The 15,995-nt window shown below is 48.1% G+C and overlaps 3 protein-coding genes across 3 annotated transcripts; 1 reads left to right on the top strand and 2 right to left on the bottom strand.

Moving 5' to 3' along the window:
- Positions 1-1,521: 1,521 nt before the first annotated feature.
- Positions 1,522-3,240, bottom strand: AtWU_01734 (putative MFS transporter; the record flags this gene model as incomplete). The annotated part of the gene is made up of 4 exons (XM_035496848.1): positions 1,522-1,654; positions 1,710-2,451; positions 2,502-2,925; positions 2,986-3,240. The coding sequence occupies 4 exons, from the start codon at positions 3,238-3,240 to the stop codon at positions 1,522-1,524; spliced, it is 1,554 nt and encodes a 517-aa protein (XP_035352741.1).
- Positions 3,241-4,831: 1,591 nt separating this feature from the next.
- Positions 4,832-5,665, bottom strand: AtWU_01735 (putative endo-1,4-beta-glucanase; the record flags this gene model as incomplete). The annotated part of the gene is made up of 1 exon (XM_035496849.1): positions 4,832-5,665. The coding sequence occupies one exon, from the start codon at positions 5,663-5,665 to the stop codon at positions 4,832-4,834; it is 834 nt and encodes a 277-aa protein (XP_035352742.1).
- Positions 5,666-12,988: 7,323 nt separating this feature from the next.
- AtWU_01736 (chloride channel protein) lies at positions 12,989-15,819 on the top strand (the record flags this gene model as incomplete). Its single annotated transcript, XM_035496850.1, has 3 exons — positions 12,989-15,184; positions 15,232-15,618; positions 15,664-15,819. The coding sequence occupies 3 exons, from the start codon at positions 12,989-12,991 to the stop codon at positions 15,817-15,819; spliced, it is 2,739 nt and encodes a 912-aa protein (XP_035352743.1).
- Between the last annotated feature and the right edge of the window lie 176 nt (positions 15,820-15,995).

Here is a 15,995-nt window from a genome sequence, read left to right on the forward strand (position 1 = left end):
TTGAGTTTCACGGTTGCTTCTTGGCCTGATTTCAAATCTCATGGGGATTGAGCATATTAAGCCTCGGTGACCCCAGATACGAGTGTGGAGAGATTCGTGGGGTGTGGAGAGTGCGGAGGATGATCATTGCTGATGTGGTCTGGGGATGATCCTCGGTTCTGTTACGCTGTTGGGATGGTAGATGCGTGGAATTGACGCAACTAGTACTGTTGGCATTCAGCCTTACAAATCGAGGTAGTTGGTGTCAACGGGGTGTGGGATACGAGGTGTGAGATGGGATAGAATCATTGACACCCTCATACTAGTTATGGTAGATGGAATTGAGTGATATTGTGACAGATATACCATCCCTTTGGGTACTAACACATTTGCAAGCACGCACATTAGATAATGTAGTTGGTAATCCATAGCGATATCATACTCTATCTTCTACCCAGTAAACAACCCAGTGAACCCACACCTCATCCCCAGACAAGCAGCTCACCCAAAACATACACAGCATAGTCCCCCATACTCACCCACGTACTCCACACATCCGCAACACATCCACCACAAATCTACAAAACATCACACCTACCTAACACAACCCAACATCCACAGCAACCCACAGTAATCCCCAACAACCACCACATCAACACCCAGTGGAGACACGAACAAAACACACAATACACCACATCCCACCCCCCTCTACCATCCCACCGCTGAACAAGCACAAAGACCCTCTATCCCTCATCCCCCACAAGTCCCCATCAGGCAAAAAGAGGCAGTAGTACGCCCCTCCTGTGGGAAACAAACACATAATCCAACTGGCTCCCCACAGTGCCACGTTTCCTCTCGTGGCGTCAACTATTGACTCGCTGGCGTAAGCTGTGAGGGTACGCCAAGGTGGTGTGGGTTTTGTGGGAGGGGGGATGAGGGATGAGGGAGGTAATACTAGTAGTATCCTGACGGTATGTGGAGATCCAGACTGATTTGAGATGATTCAGTTCTGTCTCCTGGCTGGAGGGTGGTGATTGGTTGGTGGTGTTTACTGTTTTGGTTGTGGGGTTGGTTGGGTAGTGGTCATACTTAGGTTCTTTGTTTTAGTTCCTTGGCTTAATATATTGTCTTGGGTTGTGTAATATGGTGAATGCAGGGTGTAGCCTGGAAGGAGGGTGCGTGGATAGGTGGTGTGCGTGGTAGATGTTCATGTTTGCGTATGATAGTAGTGTCTGTTTCGAAGGTCGTGATTCAAGGCTGGGGAATGTGTACGAGACATTACTATCACGCTATGGACTATATTTGAAGTCGAAAAGTTCTGATTCTGGATAATATAGTGTGTGTGTTTAAGACTATACATGTAGTGATAAGTCGTTATGTATTAGGATTCTTTGTGTACTTCGAACGTGTCGATGTGTTCCATCTCAACTGAAGCTTTACAGAATTACAGGCTACTACTAACGTACTGCTGAGTGATATGAATGGTAATAATTGAATTCAAGTCAAGTCATAAGAAATACATCCGTCGTAAAATACATCTAGCTAATTATGTTTGTGCCACTTCCTTCCGAACATATGAACGGCAATCACTGGCAAGAAGCTGACAGCAAACATCAAGGCACTTGAGACACCTGAGCTGGCCGCAACACCAACGTTGTCGAACATGTCGGGGAACCTATATGCCATGTTAGTCTATGCTCTCACTTTTAGTTAGGACGGTGGTGACCTACCAGAATGGACCAATGAACCCCCACACCTGGCGAACAAACGTGATGAAAACACCAACACTACCCGAATCTTCCGGGTAGCAGTCCACCGCATAAGTGACCAGAACGGTCGTCACAAGCTGGTTGCCAAAGGCAGCAATGGCTGTGCCGATAATTGGCGACACAACCCAGTGGTTCGGAGCAGCTTGTTGAGTGCAGACCAGGAAGACAATGGCACCGACAATAGTCAAGATCACTCCGGGGTAGCTGAGCCAAAGGCGGTACTCGGGATCTGGCTTGTGCTGTATCTTGCGTTCACGTCGGCGCATCCAGAAGTCGGACATGGAACCTCCAATTTGCTCGCCTAGAACAGTGCCGATAATAACTCCAATGAACTGAAGACCCAGTTGCTCCGCATTGAGGCCGAACTTGGTCTGTAGAAGTTGGGGCACCTCGACCGTGATCATGACACTGCCGAACAAGAATACCATGGCATAAGCGCAGGCGGGAATCATGACGCTAGGGCGTGCGGCCATCGTCAATGGGTGGAAGAATTCGCGGAGTGTGAGTGGTGTTGGGTCAATGCGGCGGAAGGATAGGTATTGAGCCTTGAAGTCGGACATGCCCTCGGTACTACCGCCAATGTAGCGGGTCTCAGGACCAAAGAATATATACAAGATGAACTGAACACCGTTGGTGATGGCCAGCACCCAGAAAATCCAACGGTACCCGACGCGGTATGTGATGAAACCGTAGATCAAGGGACCTAAGATACAGTCAGTGAGACGCAACGTTAATAATGTAGGGCAAACTGACCAACTGGAACACCCAAGGTGACCATCAATGTCCAGACACCCAGATAACGGCCTCTGTCTTTCTTAAAGAAGGTTTCGGTAACAACGGCACTTCCAATGGCCGCTGCCGGAGAGATGAAGAAGGCCGTCAAGGCTCGACAGGCGGCCATAGAAGCGTAGGTTGGACTCTTCGCGCAACCAATGTTGCATACCAAGCTGCAGATGGTAGACAGAAGGAAGATAGGGCGGCGTCCGAAGCGATTCGCCAAGGGCTTCCAGAACAGAGGTGCACCTCCTAGAATCGCAATCTGAAGCGAAGTAAGATAACTGGCTCTTTGCATAGAAACCCCAAGATCCTCCGCAATACTTTCATAGGCTGGAATAATCGAGGCGGTGAATGTTGCCATGCAGGCGTGGAAGGCGACGAGGATGAGGTTGATCAATTTCTACAATTAAGGACATCCAGTTAGTAACTAGAGATGCAGTTGTGGAGACAGCGCTCATACCTTCCAGGTAGGCCAGTTGTACGGGTCTGCGCCCGATGGGCTCGGGATAGGATCGAGGTCCAAGGTTCCATGACGCTGCAGGAGGTACTCTCGATGAGAGGGCGAAAGAGATGCCGCAGCAATCTCAGCATATGAAGTAGGTCCTTCTTCAATCTTTTCGAAGTATTCGCTGCTGTTCTTCTCGATGTGGGTCTCCTCATGGGTCTTGGGCGAGGGAGTCGACCGAACGTCCTCGGTCGTTTCGATATGAGACATGATGGCTGCCAACAAGCCACACAACAAAGATAAGTCTGATAGAATGAATGGGTGAAAGGGAGAGTGAGGCAAGACAGCCAGCCAAAGAAAAGTTTTCTGGCGTCTGGGGGCCAAAAAGGGGTGAGGAAGAAGAAGTTGATCTAGCGACCTGACAGGAAAAAAATGAGAAACCCAGATAAGAGAGGCAAAGGTTTATATGGGTCAGGCATTGCTCGTCTAGCCTCCCTCGCAATTCCCAGAGCTAGGACCACATCGAAGCACAGCGCTAATCAACTACCAAGGGAGATTCTAGGCTGATCCATGATGGAAGAGTGGAGGGATGTACGTATCATCTCTGGGGTAGTCACGATTGGGGGAAGATAGGAGGAGGCTGCTGCTGTGGAGAGAAACGTGGGGATCTTATGCTCCCCACAAACAAGAAACGCCACGCGCAGAAATATGAGCATAATCAGCAGCAAATAATGATGAGTTGCCTCCTGTGCTCCTGTCAGAACCGTTGGGTGGCAAAGAAAGGCCACGGGCGCTCGCTTAAGCCATCAGCTCGGATGTAAATGACTAAATGGGGGTGGGGATGGGGCTTGAATGCATGGGGTTAGCTTCCCCCGGACACTCGGCTTTTACGATCGACTAGGATTAGTTCTAATTAAGCGGAGGTGTTCCGGGGTAATCCAGGGTCACCTCGCCCGCATCCGTGGAGATGGCGTCAACCCCAGTCTTTTCCCTGTCGGTCCAAGGGTTACTCCGGGGGGTAGGTTATATCACAGCCAGAGAGATTAGGTACTTTGAGGTTGGTGGAAAATGGAAACAGGAACATTGTTACCACATATGCGTCCTAGATACAATTACAGTAGCAACTCTCGTATCTCCGATCCCCACAAAGCTTGTTGTTGGAATGACTCAGATAAAGAATGCGGAAAATTGCCGTCTGGTGAGAAAATTCCCCAGTGGGAAACGTGGAAGGCCGCGGATACCTGAACACCAACTGGCTTTCCCTCTTCGAGCCGTCCGGTCAGCCAGGTGACCTCAAAACACAGCGGAGACACACCCCCCGGTGGCGGCGATTAGACCGCCTTTTGATTAGTGCTTCCCATGATGGATGCTGATGAATAGCTCCAACTGGTGTGTCTGAGGAGTGCGGAGCCTGACATGGCACCTTGCTTACGCACTGCTGAGGGATCCTTCCTCTCTGCCGCCCCTTGCGGTTGGGCCAAACATGTGGGTTGTACGCCACATTCTTGAGCTATCTGAACCTGCATCGAATAAGTGTCGGTGCCCATATTCTTCTCTTTCTACTAGCCGATATGGATGGAGATGAAAATAGTATTCATTTGACGAAATGAAGCGATTGTTATAACCCAAAATTTGAATGATCCACACGAAGAAGTGGATGCACAGGCAGAAAACTTCCAGAAAAGCAAGAAGCGAAGGTGTAAGCAGCATCAACGCCGCTAAGCGAGCAAATTTCAAACTGACTCAATGATCCATTTCCCCCCCTACATTGCTACAGACCAATCGGAGGGTGAGTCCATATCATGCCGACCGCAGCCACAGTCGCTCAATCAAGCCGGTTCACGAGCTCAATTAAGCCGGTTCACGATGTAGCGGACGCAGCGGTCCCCGTCACGGGTGTCCCGGATGCTGTGATGGTCGAGCTCGATTGCACAACTGACACTGCCTCCGGAATCAATGTCGGTCCAGGCACCTCGTAAGTGGACAATGACTGGTAGATATTGATGAGGATTCCGGGGTCTGTCGGGCTATACAACTCCGTACCGAGTACGCCGGATGGCTCGGCAGTTCCTGACCCGGTGACCTGGAGGTTGAAACACTGAGGATAGTTCTGTGCTCCATTCTCGCTGCTGGCCCCATGCAAGGCAATCAGTTCGTGACGAAGAACATAATATCCGGGTGCAATATCAGGTGGAATCTCGACCAGCCATGTATTGTTGTCTGCGATCAATTGATCATCTCCCCAAGTGCCAGGCACACTCGAGTCATCAACAAGGCCAACACCGTCAATCTTGAAGAATTCGAGCGTTGTCTTGTCTACCGTCTCGCAGCTCGAACCACAGTTTGCAAGATAGCTGATGACTGGTCCGTGGTGGCTGTCAGGCCAGGTGGTCCATTGAAGACTGATCTTGTCCCCTGCAGCAATAACTGCATGCCCCTCGGCATTAGTGGCATCCAGGTGGCAGATGATATCATCCGTGCCATATTCGTCCGGCGTAATGAATCCGTTCGCAGTGTTCGGTGTCTGCCATGCGACTACCACCGGGGGATCTGAATTATAGGGATCCGAGTTGATGTCCCAGCCACGGTAGGAGACACCATTGATGACAATATTGCTCACATGGCCGTGAGCAGCTATTTTGGCAGTAAGGGAGAGGAGGGTTGCCAGACAGCTGACGGTATTTATTTCCTTCATCTTGATGCAACCAAAGAATAATGAGAAATTTCCAGTTTTGGTGTTTGAGGCGCTGCTCTGGTTTGAACTGTTCTTTCGTCGACAGGATCAAGGCTGACTTTATATCTTCCTTCATCTCTAGGGGTTATGAATAGTCGTCCCCACACAGCTCATGAATTGCCTTATTCTTTTCATTACTGCGTCTGATTCGGTGCCACAATGAGATTTACCCGTGAAGAAGGCATGACATCCGTTTCTCCAAACATCCTTCCCCACGTTCTCCGGCTCAATTGCCGTTCCCAAGAAAGCACTCAACAAATCAGATTCATAATCCGATGCGCACAATGAAGGCCAAGACGAAATCCTATAACTTCCGGTCACGCTGGACATGTCATGGTGGGATGCCGACCACGGATTGACAAAACTGGGGCATGAGGTATACATACCCGCCGCTGCTCAGCTGGCTGCAGACAAGCACCGTTCAATGGTATCGCAGAAGTCATATAATGCCCAGAAATTTGTGACTTAGACCAGGCATTTTCTGCAGATCTATTCCGATTCTTCCACGGAAATATCTGCCAAGATACATCGGCGGAGGTTGAGAATCTGCCGTGTCCGCTTCCAGATAGGAAAGAACCTATATTCACAGAGTTCGTCGCATAGTTGACAATAATAAGCCCCGAATTGGACCAAGTGAACGCTCAGGGTGCCGTGCTGCCTGCCTACACATTGTACGCAAGACTAGCAGGATTCATCAAGACGCAAAAAGACTGCCTCAGACTAATGCTATTAGTCTTACTGAGGTGAAGAAAGTATTGAAGCAGGGTAATGCATTAACTTTAATGCCACTTCATGGTGCGGATACATGTCTGCTGCAGGGATCAGGGAAAAACGGATATGCGGGGATGGCTTCCGAGAGTCCATCGCAGGCTCGATTTCTTGGCCCGATCATCTGATACATGCAATGAGCCTATAATGCAAGATCGGCATAAACCCTCAACAACAGCTGAAGACCACGAAAAACCGGCGGGTAATACAGCGAAGTTTCATGAAGACAATAATGACAGGAGCGGAGCAGTACAACTCGAATCTTCCAAATACCTTGAACCCAAAGAGTAGGGGCTCGCCTGACATGCTAATCATCCCCCTCCCCCTTCTAGTTACTTAGCACTGGATATCAATGACTAGTGACAAGTAGCACTATGAGGGAAGCCACATCAACTATCAAAAGAGAGGTCGACGAGTTTTCCTTATTGTCCGAGCATAGAGGACATCAGCTCTTATAAGCAGCTATTGCTCTGTCAAGCGTGGGCACAAGAATATCATCTCTGTGTATTTTGAGACCTTCTTTAAAATCGGTTGGAAGATCGTCAACAAGAACATTCGTATATGCCTGCGACAATTCACTTATCTTAGTACGCGCATGTAGTGTAAAAAGAAGTTCACATAGCGGAGCTCACGATTAATGATTGATTCATTTTCTGCAGGTCAGATAGTACCAAGGATCTTTTCCCAGTTGCGTTGACATAGCTCTCCTGTCTGGTAACCCTGCGCAGAAATTTTGAGAGCTCAGCCATGGCCTCCTAGTAGTTAGCATATTATATACCAAGTTAAGAAGGGGCATTTTTACACGACCCCAGCTTGGTAGAATTCGCCATGCATCATTCAAACCAGAACTTCCAATATTCTTCGCATTCTTCGCGGCTTCATCCACGGTGGTCACAATCTCTTTCGAACAGCTGTCAATCAACTAGTAGGCTGTTAAGAGGGTTGAATTGAAGGGTACGCTCAAGGAAACTCACTTCCACTACTTCACTCTGGGATACCTTGAAGAAGTCCGGATCACATTCTTTAAACAGAGGATAAATTCGTCCATTGAGGGTGTGTGAGATTCTAGATTGGGCTATCGCACCAACGAACAGAGTGAATAACAGAAGATGGAGCTTCATAGTCAGCAGCGAGGAGTATATAAGCAAATGATAAAGCTAGAAGATTTCTGATATCTCTTCCGCAAAGGCAGGCACCATGTGGTCTTTAAATATTCAAAGTCACAACTATTGTGTATAATCAGACGCTGTGTACGGAGTATCTATTTGCGGCTCGAATAATTACAGAAATCCGCGATCGACGTGCCGGTGAACAACCCTTCCTAATGCTTTCTCGTGACCCACTCCCGTATTATCTACTGTATGGTTTCTTTTGCTGCAGACTGAGACCAGCCTGACATGCATTCCAAATGACCAAGCCACTAAGCCTAAGTATCGACCCATAGCTCAAGGAGTACAGGACTGGTCTAGGATAGACCTGTCGTTGCTAGCATTCTTACGATGCCGACCACGCAGAGAATTCAGCTGAGGGCTCACGTTAGTGACTTGCTCGGCAGTTGTACCTGTTATTATGTATGCCATTAAGTGATTCCCAATAATGGTGGGTACTGTCACGGGCTGCATATCATCAGGGCTGAGAATGAAGGTTGAAGCCGCCTGAATACACTATGGTCTACCCTAGGTTGCCAAAATTTCCTCAATATGTCTCATAGTGTAACAGCTTAGGAAGAACCAGTACCATAGCAGATGCATCCTATGCATCAGTACTGTCAAGTATTATGCACTGCGCCAAATTAGGACTCCCCGAATCTTCCAATGAAAGATATTCATTGGTGAAAGAAGAGCTATCTATGCGTAGGAAAGATTTGGGTGCCCTTGTGCTTGAAAGCTGAACTTGGAGGTTACACACAATCAAACAATATGTTCAAATACATTGTTCCTCTACTTAATCTCACCTCAAATCTGACCACCCTAGCATACCGTGTAAGATGTGCCACACAAATGACCCCCACATGAATTTGGAATGATGCATGATTCCAAATTAGATTGTGCGTCTTTAGACTAGCGTATTACTCTTGTGGAATGCATGTCTTCGGTGACCTTACTCTGTATATGGCTTTTGATATTGACTTATCATAGCATGATTTCATGATATCCCTTTGATAACTATTATATTAAGACACCCCACGCGAAAAATCGATCCCAGATACAGGTGTTCTCGACCACGTATTTATGCGAAGAGACATCAGTGAACACGATGGGGACATAGAGGCTACCTTCGCCTTACGAGACATGACGCCACCCGAATCCCCATTTCAACTCCCGTTACAGTCTGAGAGGAAGTCAGAGAAACTTACATGTCGTTGTAAGAAAAGGCATTTGAGAAGGCGACAGACCCTAACTTAAGCCAGTGTACTATGCAACAGAAGTGTTTCTATTATTATTTTATAATCATTGATCTGCTCACATGGGATAGATATGAAAACCTAAAATACTTAGTCTTTATTATGCTGTGAACAACAGTCAGTTTCCGTCTATCCATGTTCGAGGCCGGAACACTGTCTACTTAACCACTCTATATGGAAGCAGATATATCATTAAGAAGTGAACCGCAGCTTCCATTCATTAGCCATTCGGTGATTCTCATCCACCAAATAAATAATATTAGTGATTTGACTTTCATTCGAGATTAAAATAACATATGAAATGCAGAAAGAATTCTATCATGTGTGGGCTGCGATGAGATAGACAATCTTGTTTTCAATCTATCTCTATCTGGCATGTACACAACTCACATACAAAGGTATGGTCTGCATGCCATTATAAATGAGCTACATATCGATTTCGGTCATGCGCTCCGTGCAGGATATTCTTACTACTAGTGTATATATTCTTCGGGGGCCGTGTGACTTCTTTTCTAAGCAGTTGTCTGCTCGACTATGATGACATTGATTTATAGCCCAAAGGTAAGGCGGTTCTATTGACCCAATGCAGAGCGGAGAGATTTGTGGCTTACATATAGTATATATTATACTACCTTCACCTGGAACACTTTACTTACTCCCACCATAGTCTCTTGCTTGAGGATCCGGAAGACACTACTTCTGAATTAATTCTAATAAACTTTTGTGTCTTATACTTGTCTCAGTATATCAAAGGTTACGCTACTACAAGACCAGCCGCATAGAGTAAAACAAACCATTTCGAAGTCAATGCCACTGCCACTGTTGGCTCGGGTCCAGATCCCAACGTCGACGCTATCCACCAGGCTCAGAATACCAGCTACACTCTACAGATAAGTAATCTAAAGTAAAGATAATTTACTATTTATTAATCACAAGAGATATTTTAGTCTCATCTAACTTTCGTTATATAACACCGGTGTATTGCCTCTGAGATATCTAGACTTTCTGCTTGAGCGTTATAATACCCTATGAGCAGCTCACCCTTGTCAATGACAGACTTCTCATCCTACTAATCGTTACTACTAGACTCGTCGCTGTCTTCCAGCTCGTTGATCAAGTCATTATCAGGCCTCATTAATTAAGAATACCTCACTGACAGCAAGCTGGAATCGCTCTCAATCTAATCCTTACTCTTATTATATCCAGCTGATTAGGCATGAGACATTATCTTCAAGACCCAGGATCAGAAAGGGAAGGCTGTACATATAGATAAAGTCAAGGATATCGGGGTCTACGGCCACGAAGAGAGTGGGAAATGAGATAGAAAATAATGGATGATACTAGAGGGTAGGTAAAGAAAGAAGAAACGACAATAATCGCACCGATATCCAACTAGTAATGCAGCACTACTGAAATAAGAACAAACGGCCTGAATCAAGACGGAAGGGTCAAAAGTCTTGTCCATTCCGAATGCACCTTCTACACACACTATACCTACCGCATCACCAAATCTGACCTGTAACAACAGGCTGTTAGGAATTCTCATACCCGTCGATCAAACATCTCTCGACAGTGGTCACTTTCCAACTTTATAAAAAGCACGTTATGGCTATATACGACGGAGTACTTACCCACGAATATAGGGTTCTGATACTGTATTAATAAAGCCGGAGATGCGTATCTTTTTACTACAGAGCTCTGTGTGATTTATGGAGATCAAACGTGAAGTATCTTGATACCTGGAACTGGAGAGCGGGGATGGATAAGTGCTAGGTGAGGGGAAATTTGAATACGGGATGCGGAGGGGGTATACGGCTAATCTACATTCTAGGAGAGATGTTTGAAGATTATATGGGGTAGGTTATGCTTGCAGGTGGTGTTAAGTCCGATTGTTGATGAGGGGATTGTTGAAAGAGAGGGCAGTAAGTTGATGGGGACAGGGGAGTGACCTTGTTTGTATGCGGGGTGTTTCATGGCGGTTTCATGGGTTCCGTGGGTGGAATATATACGGATGGGCTCTTTATCTTGGTTTCAGGACAAGAGTCCTTGTTTCAGGATATCTGCTGTGAGGAGAGGAGAGTTTATATGTAATGGAATGTCGGTTAGGGCCATGGTTTCGTGAGTGGTCTTGTTATTGGTAGAAATGGTGGATGATAGTTGTTGCAACAGTAACCTTGCCATACGATCGGGGTTTGATTATCGGAATTCCACGTACGCTGTAGATGTAGATCCGAAAAGGTCTATGGTGGCGGATACGTCATACGCGTTGGGTATTGAACTGTATTTGGGGTTGGAGTAGATTTTCATTGGTGGTTTTGATAAAAGCCTCCGCAATTGATTATCGCTGTCCAACCGGACACTGAAGCTATCTTTGTCTTGGAGATGGTGGGTGAAAGATCGGTGGCAGTTGGGGTATGGCATGACTTGTGGGAAAAGCTGAAGACTTGATACATTATGTTTGTACCGTTGAACCAGGCAAGTTCGCAATATTATTGATAAAGTATGATCAGTGAAGCTCATCATCTCCCATCTGCTCGTAACAAAAGCCTAAAGTACTGCATCAGATCTTGGTAGCTGTGCAGAGTGGCAAAGTATACATTGCCATGCATGCACGGGAGTGGAGCCATGGTAGCCTGCATCGACCGAGTAGAGAGGTATATTGTAACAGGTAGAGTTCAATATTGCTTTATCATGCGGGGAAGCGGCAAAAACAAATTATCTGTTCGGACTAAAAAGACCCTTTGAGCGGGTGCTATCATGGATTAAAGACGTTATTCCTTTTGTGAGTGACAGTGGTGAGATGACGCTGTGACACCATCGGTGGAGGTGGACTGTATATGTCCACCCTCTGAAGAGTCGAGTCTGCTGCACAATTACTACAGTACAATGCGGCCATGATAAGAACGTCGTTTATGACTCCATCTTAGGACACAGACATCGTCAATGTCGCCTCAACTATCGTGTTGATCTTTTGACACGGGAGATCATCTAACCAATTGCAGTAATCAGGCGCCCGTTGAAATAAAGTAATGCAGTCAAGGCCAGCTCACGCCTCATTTCTAAACCGGGTTCAGCCGTGGGAAAGGGTGCCTCATGGAGGGGTCATGCCTCGCATCCCAGGGGTATAATGGACAGGCAGTTAAGGCGTTAACAGCGGCGGACATCCGGGGTGCAGCAGCAGCTACGTACTAAGCTTGGAGATAATAATAATTAGGCGAGAGTGGGGAATGAATGGCATCATTGGCATGTTACACGGCCGCCATTATCGTGACAATGCACGTGCCATGGATCGGGTCCCCCAGGATTCTTTATTTATCTGACCGTTTGTCATGTTGTCTTTTTCCCCCCTCCACTCCCTTCATCATCTGCTATTATATGGCAGGGAAGTTCACGAAAGGAGGGGGGTGTGGAAGGTGGGAAGAGTTAAAGACAACAAGGTTTCAAAGGAGAGACATGAAAACCATCCTCTCTTGGGAAGTGGATGGGGAATGATTAGGGCGTGGGTGACCAACCAAGTCCAGAAGTCAAGGGACCACCCGGACTCCGATCGTCAGATGATGCGCCTTTAGCCCCGTTTATCTGCTTTGGTGGCCATGACCTCCTCGGATGTCGTGCCCATCGCTGCCTCCTGCATTTATTTTTCCTCTCCTTTTTTGAGACGGTATTATTCTTTTTCTTATTATTAACTATTATTGCCGCCCCTCTTAATTGTGTCATCTCTTTCACTACTCGCTAAGCTCTTTCTTTCCTTCATTGTGTGCTTCCTCTACAGCCTCACTCACCCCCCTAAACTAACCAACCTTGCGACTGCCGTGTTTATTTGTCTCTCCCGTCTTTCTTAGTCTCTTCACTTCGGCAACTTCACCGCCATCTACCGCGCGCGCGCTGGAGAACCACCGAACTAGTCGGAGTCCCCACTGTTCGTTTTCTCGGCCTCTTCTCGGGCTTAAATGTTGTTGGATATGTCCGCTGCTGAGGGTTGTTCTTATCTCTCCGTCCCTGCTGCTGCTGGTTTGCATCTGGCAGACACCGGACTGCCTGGGCTGACTTGACTATCTCCAGGCCGCATATATTAAGTCCGAAGCAGCTCTTGCTTCACTAGTCTTTCAAAAATGCCTCGTTCAGTCCCTCCCAATCTGCAAGGCGCTCTCCCGGAAGCCGAGCTTCCCTCCGGCGGATCGGACGCCCGCAGGACTCCCTCGCGAACAGCTCCTCCCTCGCCATCTGCCGTTCGACGAACCCATAGCCTTCTCTCTGAAGTCCAAACTCCCCATGAACCTTCGGATCCGAGTATGGAAGTAGGCGAAACCACAAGTCTTCTACCGAAGGGCAATGAAGCCCGGCGGGGTATGCCACGACGTTCATATACCAACCTTTCTGGAAATACGGGGCCCGATTTCAACTTTAGACACACCCTAATGACGGGAAGCATTCGCCGGTCGCGACACCATAGCCGCGCCAACTCCCAGGCGATCCGTTTTAGTCGACGCGGCAGTATCGATGCGGAGCAGGCGGAAAGCTTGGCTGCTTCTGTCAAAGATGGCTTAACAGCTTCGTTCATGGATGAGCGGAGCTGGTATGACCAGTTCACCTCCACTGACTGGGTGCATGACAGTATCATAGACGGGGCTCGTCTTCGGGAGCTGCGCAAGCGCAAGGATATCCGCGGTCGTCTGCTGGCATGGCTCGATGGCTCCCAGGGCTGGGTCCTGGTCGCATTGATTGGCTGTATCACGGCCGCGATAGCTTATTCGGTAGACGTGACGGAGGAATTCATCTTTGACGTGAAGGAAGGCTTTTGTACTACACACTGGTTCCACAGCCGTCAGAGCTGCTGTACAGGAGGCTCGAATTGCCCGGCGTGGCGATCCTGGTCCCAGATCTACAATCCCTCAGGATCAGATAATTACTGGGTCAACTACAGCATGTTCATCTTCTGGGTGGTGCTTCTTTCTGTCATCTCGTGCCTCTTGACGCTGTTTACAAAGACCGTGGTTCCATCCTCGGTGTCGCTGACAACTTTGGATGAAAACCTTGGGGCGGCGTCGTCACGGAGTACAAAAGGAAACAATGCAAATAGTAATTCGCCCGGATCTGCTTCCAGCCAGCAGGCTCTTAGTTCCGCCATTCCCACGCGTCCTGCCATGGTTTACTATCCTGCGGCAGGTAGCGGAGTGGCTGAGGTCAAGGTCATTAACAGCGGCTTCGTTCTGCATGGATACCTTGGCTTCAAGACTCTCTTAATCAAAACCCTTGCGCTGGTTTTCAGCGTTTCGTCAGGCCTCAGCTTGGGCAAAGAAGGACCTTATGTGCACATCGCGACATGTGTGGGCAATATTTGCTGTCGCATTTTTGCCAAGTATAACCATAACGATGGCAAGAGACGCGAGGTTTTGAGCGCAAGTGCTGCAGGTGGTGTGGCGGTAGCATTCGGTGCCCCGATCGGTGGTGTCCTTTTCAGTTTAGAGGAAGTTAGCTACTATTTCCCTCCGAAGACTTTGTTCAGAACATTCTTCTGCTGCATCGCAGCAGCTCTCTCCTTGAAGTTCCTCAATCCTTACGGCACGGGCAAGATTGTCTTGTTCCAGGTCCGCTATCTGGGCGACTGGGAGATGTTCGAAATGGCAATCTTTATCCTCCTAGGTGTCCTTGGTGGAGCGCTAGGGGCTCTGTTCATCAAGGCCTCGAACCTCTGGGCGCGGTCTTTCCGGAGAATTTGGTTCATCAAACGTTGGCCAATGATCGAGGTCGTGCTTGTGGCTGTTTTGACCGGATTGGTTAGCTTTTGGAATCGTTACACCAAGCTGCCCGTCTCCGAGCTTATGTTTGAGTTGGCTAGCCCTTGTGATCACGAGTCCTCATCGCCGACTGGTCTGTGTCCGCCGGAGGAGGGGATCGGAGAAATTATTCGTTATTTACTTGTTGCGTTTGTCATCAAGAGTCTTCTCACGGTGGTGACGTTCGGAATCAAGGTGCCGTGTGGTATCTACGTCCCTTCCATGGTTGTTGGTGGTCTTCTGGGCCGCATCGTTGGACATGCAGCACAGTACTTGGTACTGAAATATCCCACTTCTTTTCTTTTTGGATCGTCGTGTCCCGCCACAGCCGGCATGGAATCCTGCGTGACGCCAGGAGTGTACGCCATGGTCGCAGCAGGTGCAACCATGTGTGGAGTGACACGCCTGTCTGTTACACTGGCTGTCATTCTCTTTGAGCTCACGGGAAGTTTGGACCACGTGCTGCCATTCTCCGTGGCTGTCTTGTGTGCCAAGTGGACTGCTGACGCTATCGAACCTCGCAGCATCTACGTAAGTGCGCGAATGCTTTGTGTAAAGATGTGGACTAATTTGAACAGGATATGTTGACCGATATGAATTCTTACCCGTTCCTGGACAGTAAGCATCAACCGACGTCGGATGCGCAGCTAGGAGATCTCGTTCGGCCGGTTCGCTCCAGTCGTATCATTGACATTTCGGGCTCGTCCTTTGTGCCGGCACGCGAGCTACGTTCGAAACTTCAGAACCTGTTGATGGCGGGCGAACTCGACGGTGGTCTTCCGATCTTGCGCCATGGTGTCCTTACCGGTTTAATCCCGGCTCCTGAGTTGGAGTACGCACTGGACAACCTCGCGGACGAGGAGAACACCCTCTGCCTGATGAGTCTCGACGGCTCTTCGGCTGTTTCCGACAGCGAAGATGAAGCCGAAACCGGCCGCGTCGACTTTGGACAATACATTGATCCGGTATGTAGCTCCATCCTTTTACTTTGACAAATCTGACGTCTGCAGTCCCCCCTTGCCCTCGACATCCATTCGCCTATCGACCTCGTGTATCAATGCTTTGCCAAGCTTGGTCTGCGCTATCTGTGCGTGTCGCATGATGGCCAGTATGCCGGCTTAGTACATAAGAAAGCCTTTGTGAAGTATATGAAAGAGAATGAGTGATGTGATTATCAGCGTTCAGCGTTGCAGTGTTTCATTACGACATCGTTCAGCGATTATTGACAAGTATTTGACAGCTGCATCCAGCAATGTGCATACTCCCTGTGCTTGTATATTAGCAAGGAGTTGGTTTGTTTGCCTCTGATTTGGGTTTTGATTTGTTATTTCAGCGAGAGCAT

The sequence above is a fragment of the Aspergillus tubingensis genome (genome assembly GCF_013340325.1).
Source record: "Aspergillus tubingensis WU-2223L DNA, scaffold_3, whole genome shotgun sequence".
NCBI lineage: Eukaryota > Fungi > Ascomycota > Eurotiomycetes > Eurotiales > Aspergillaceae > Aspergillus > Aspergillus tubingensis.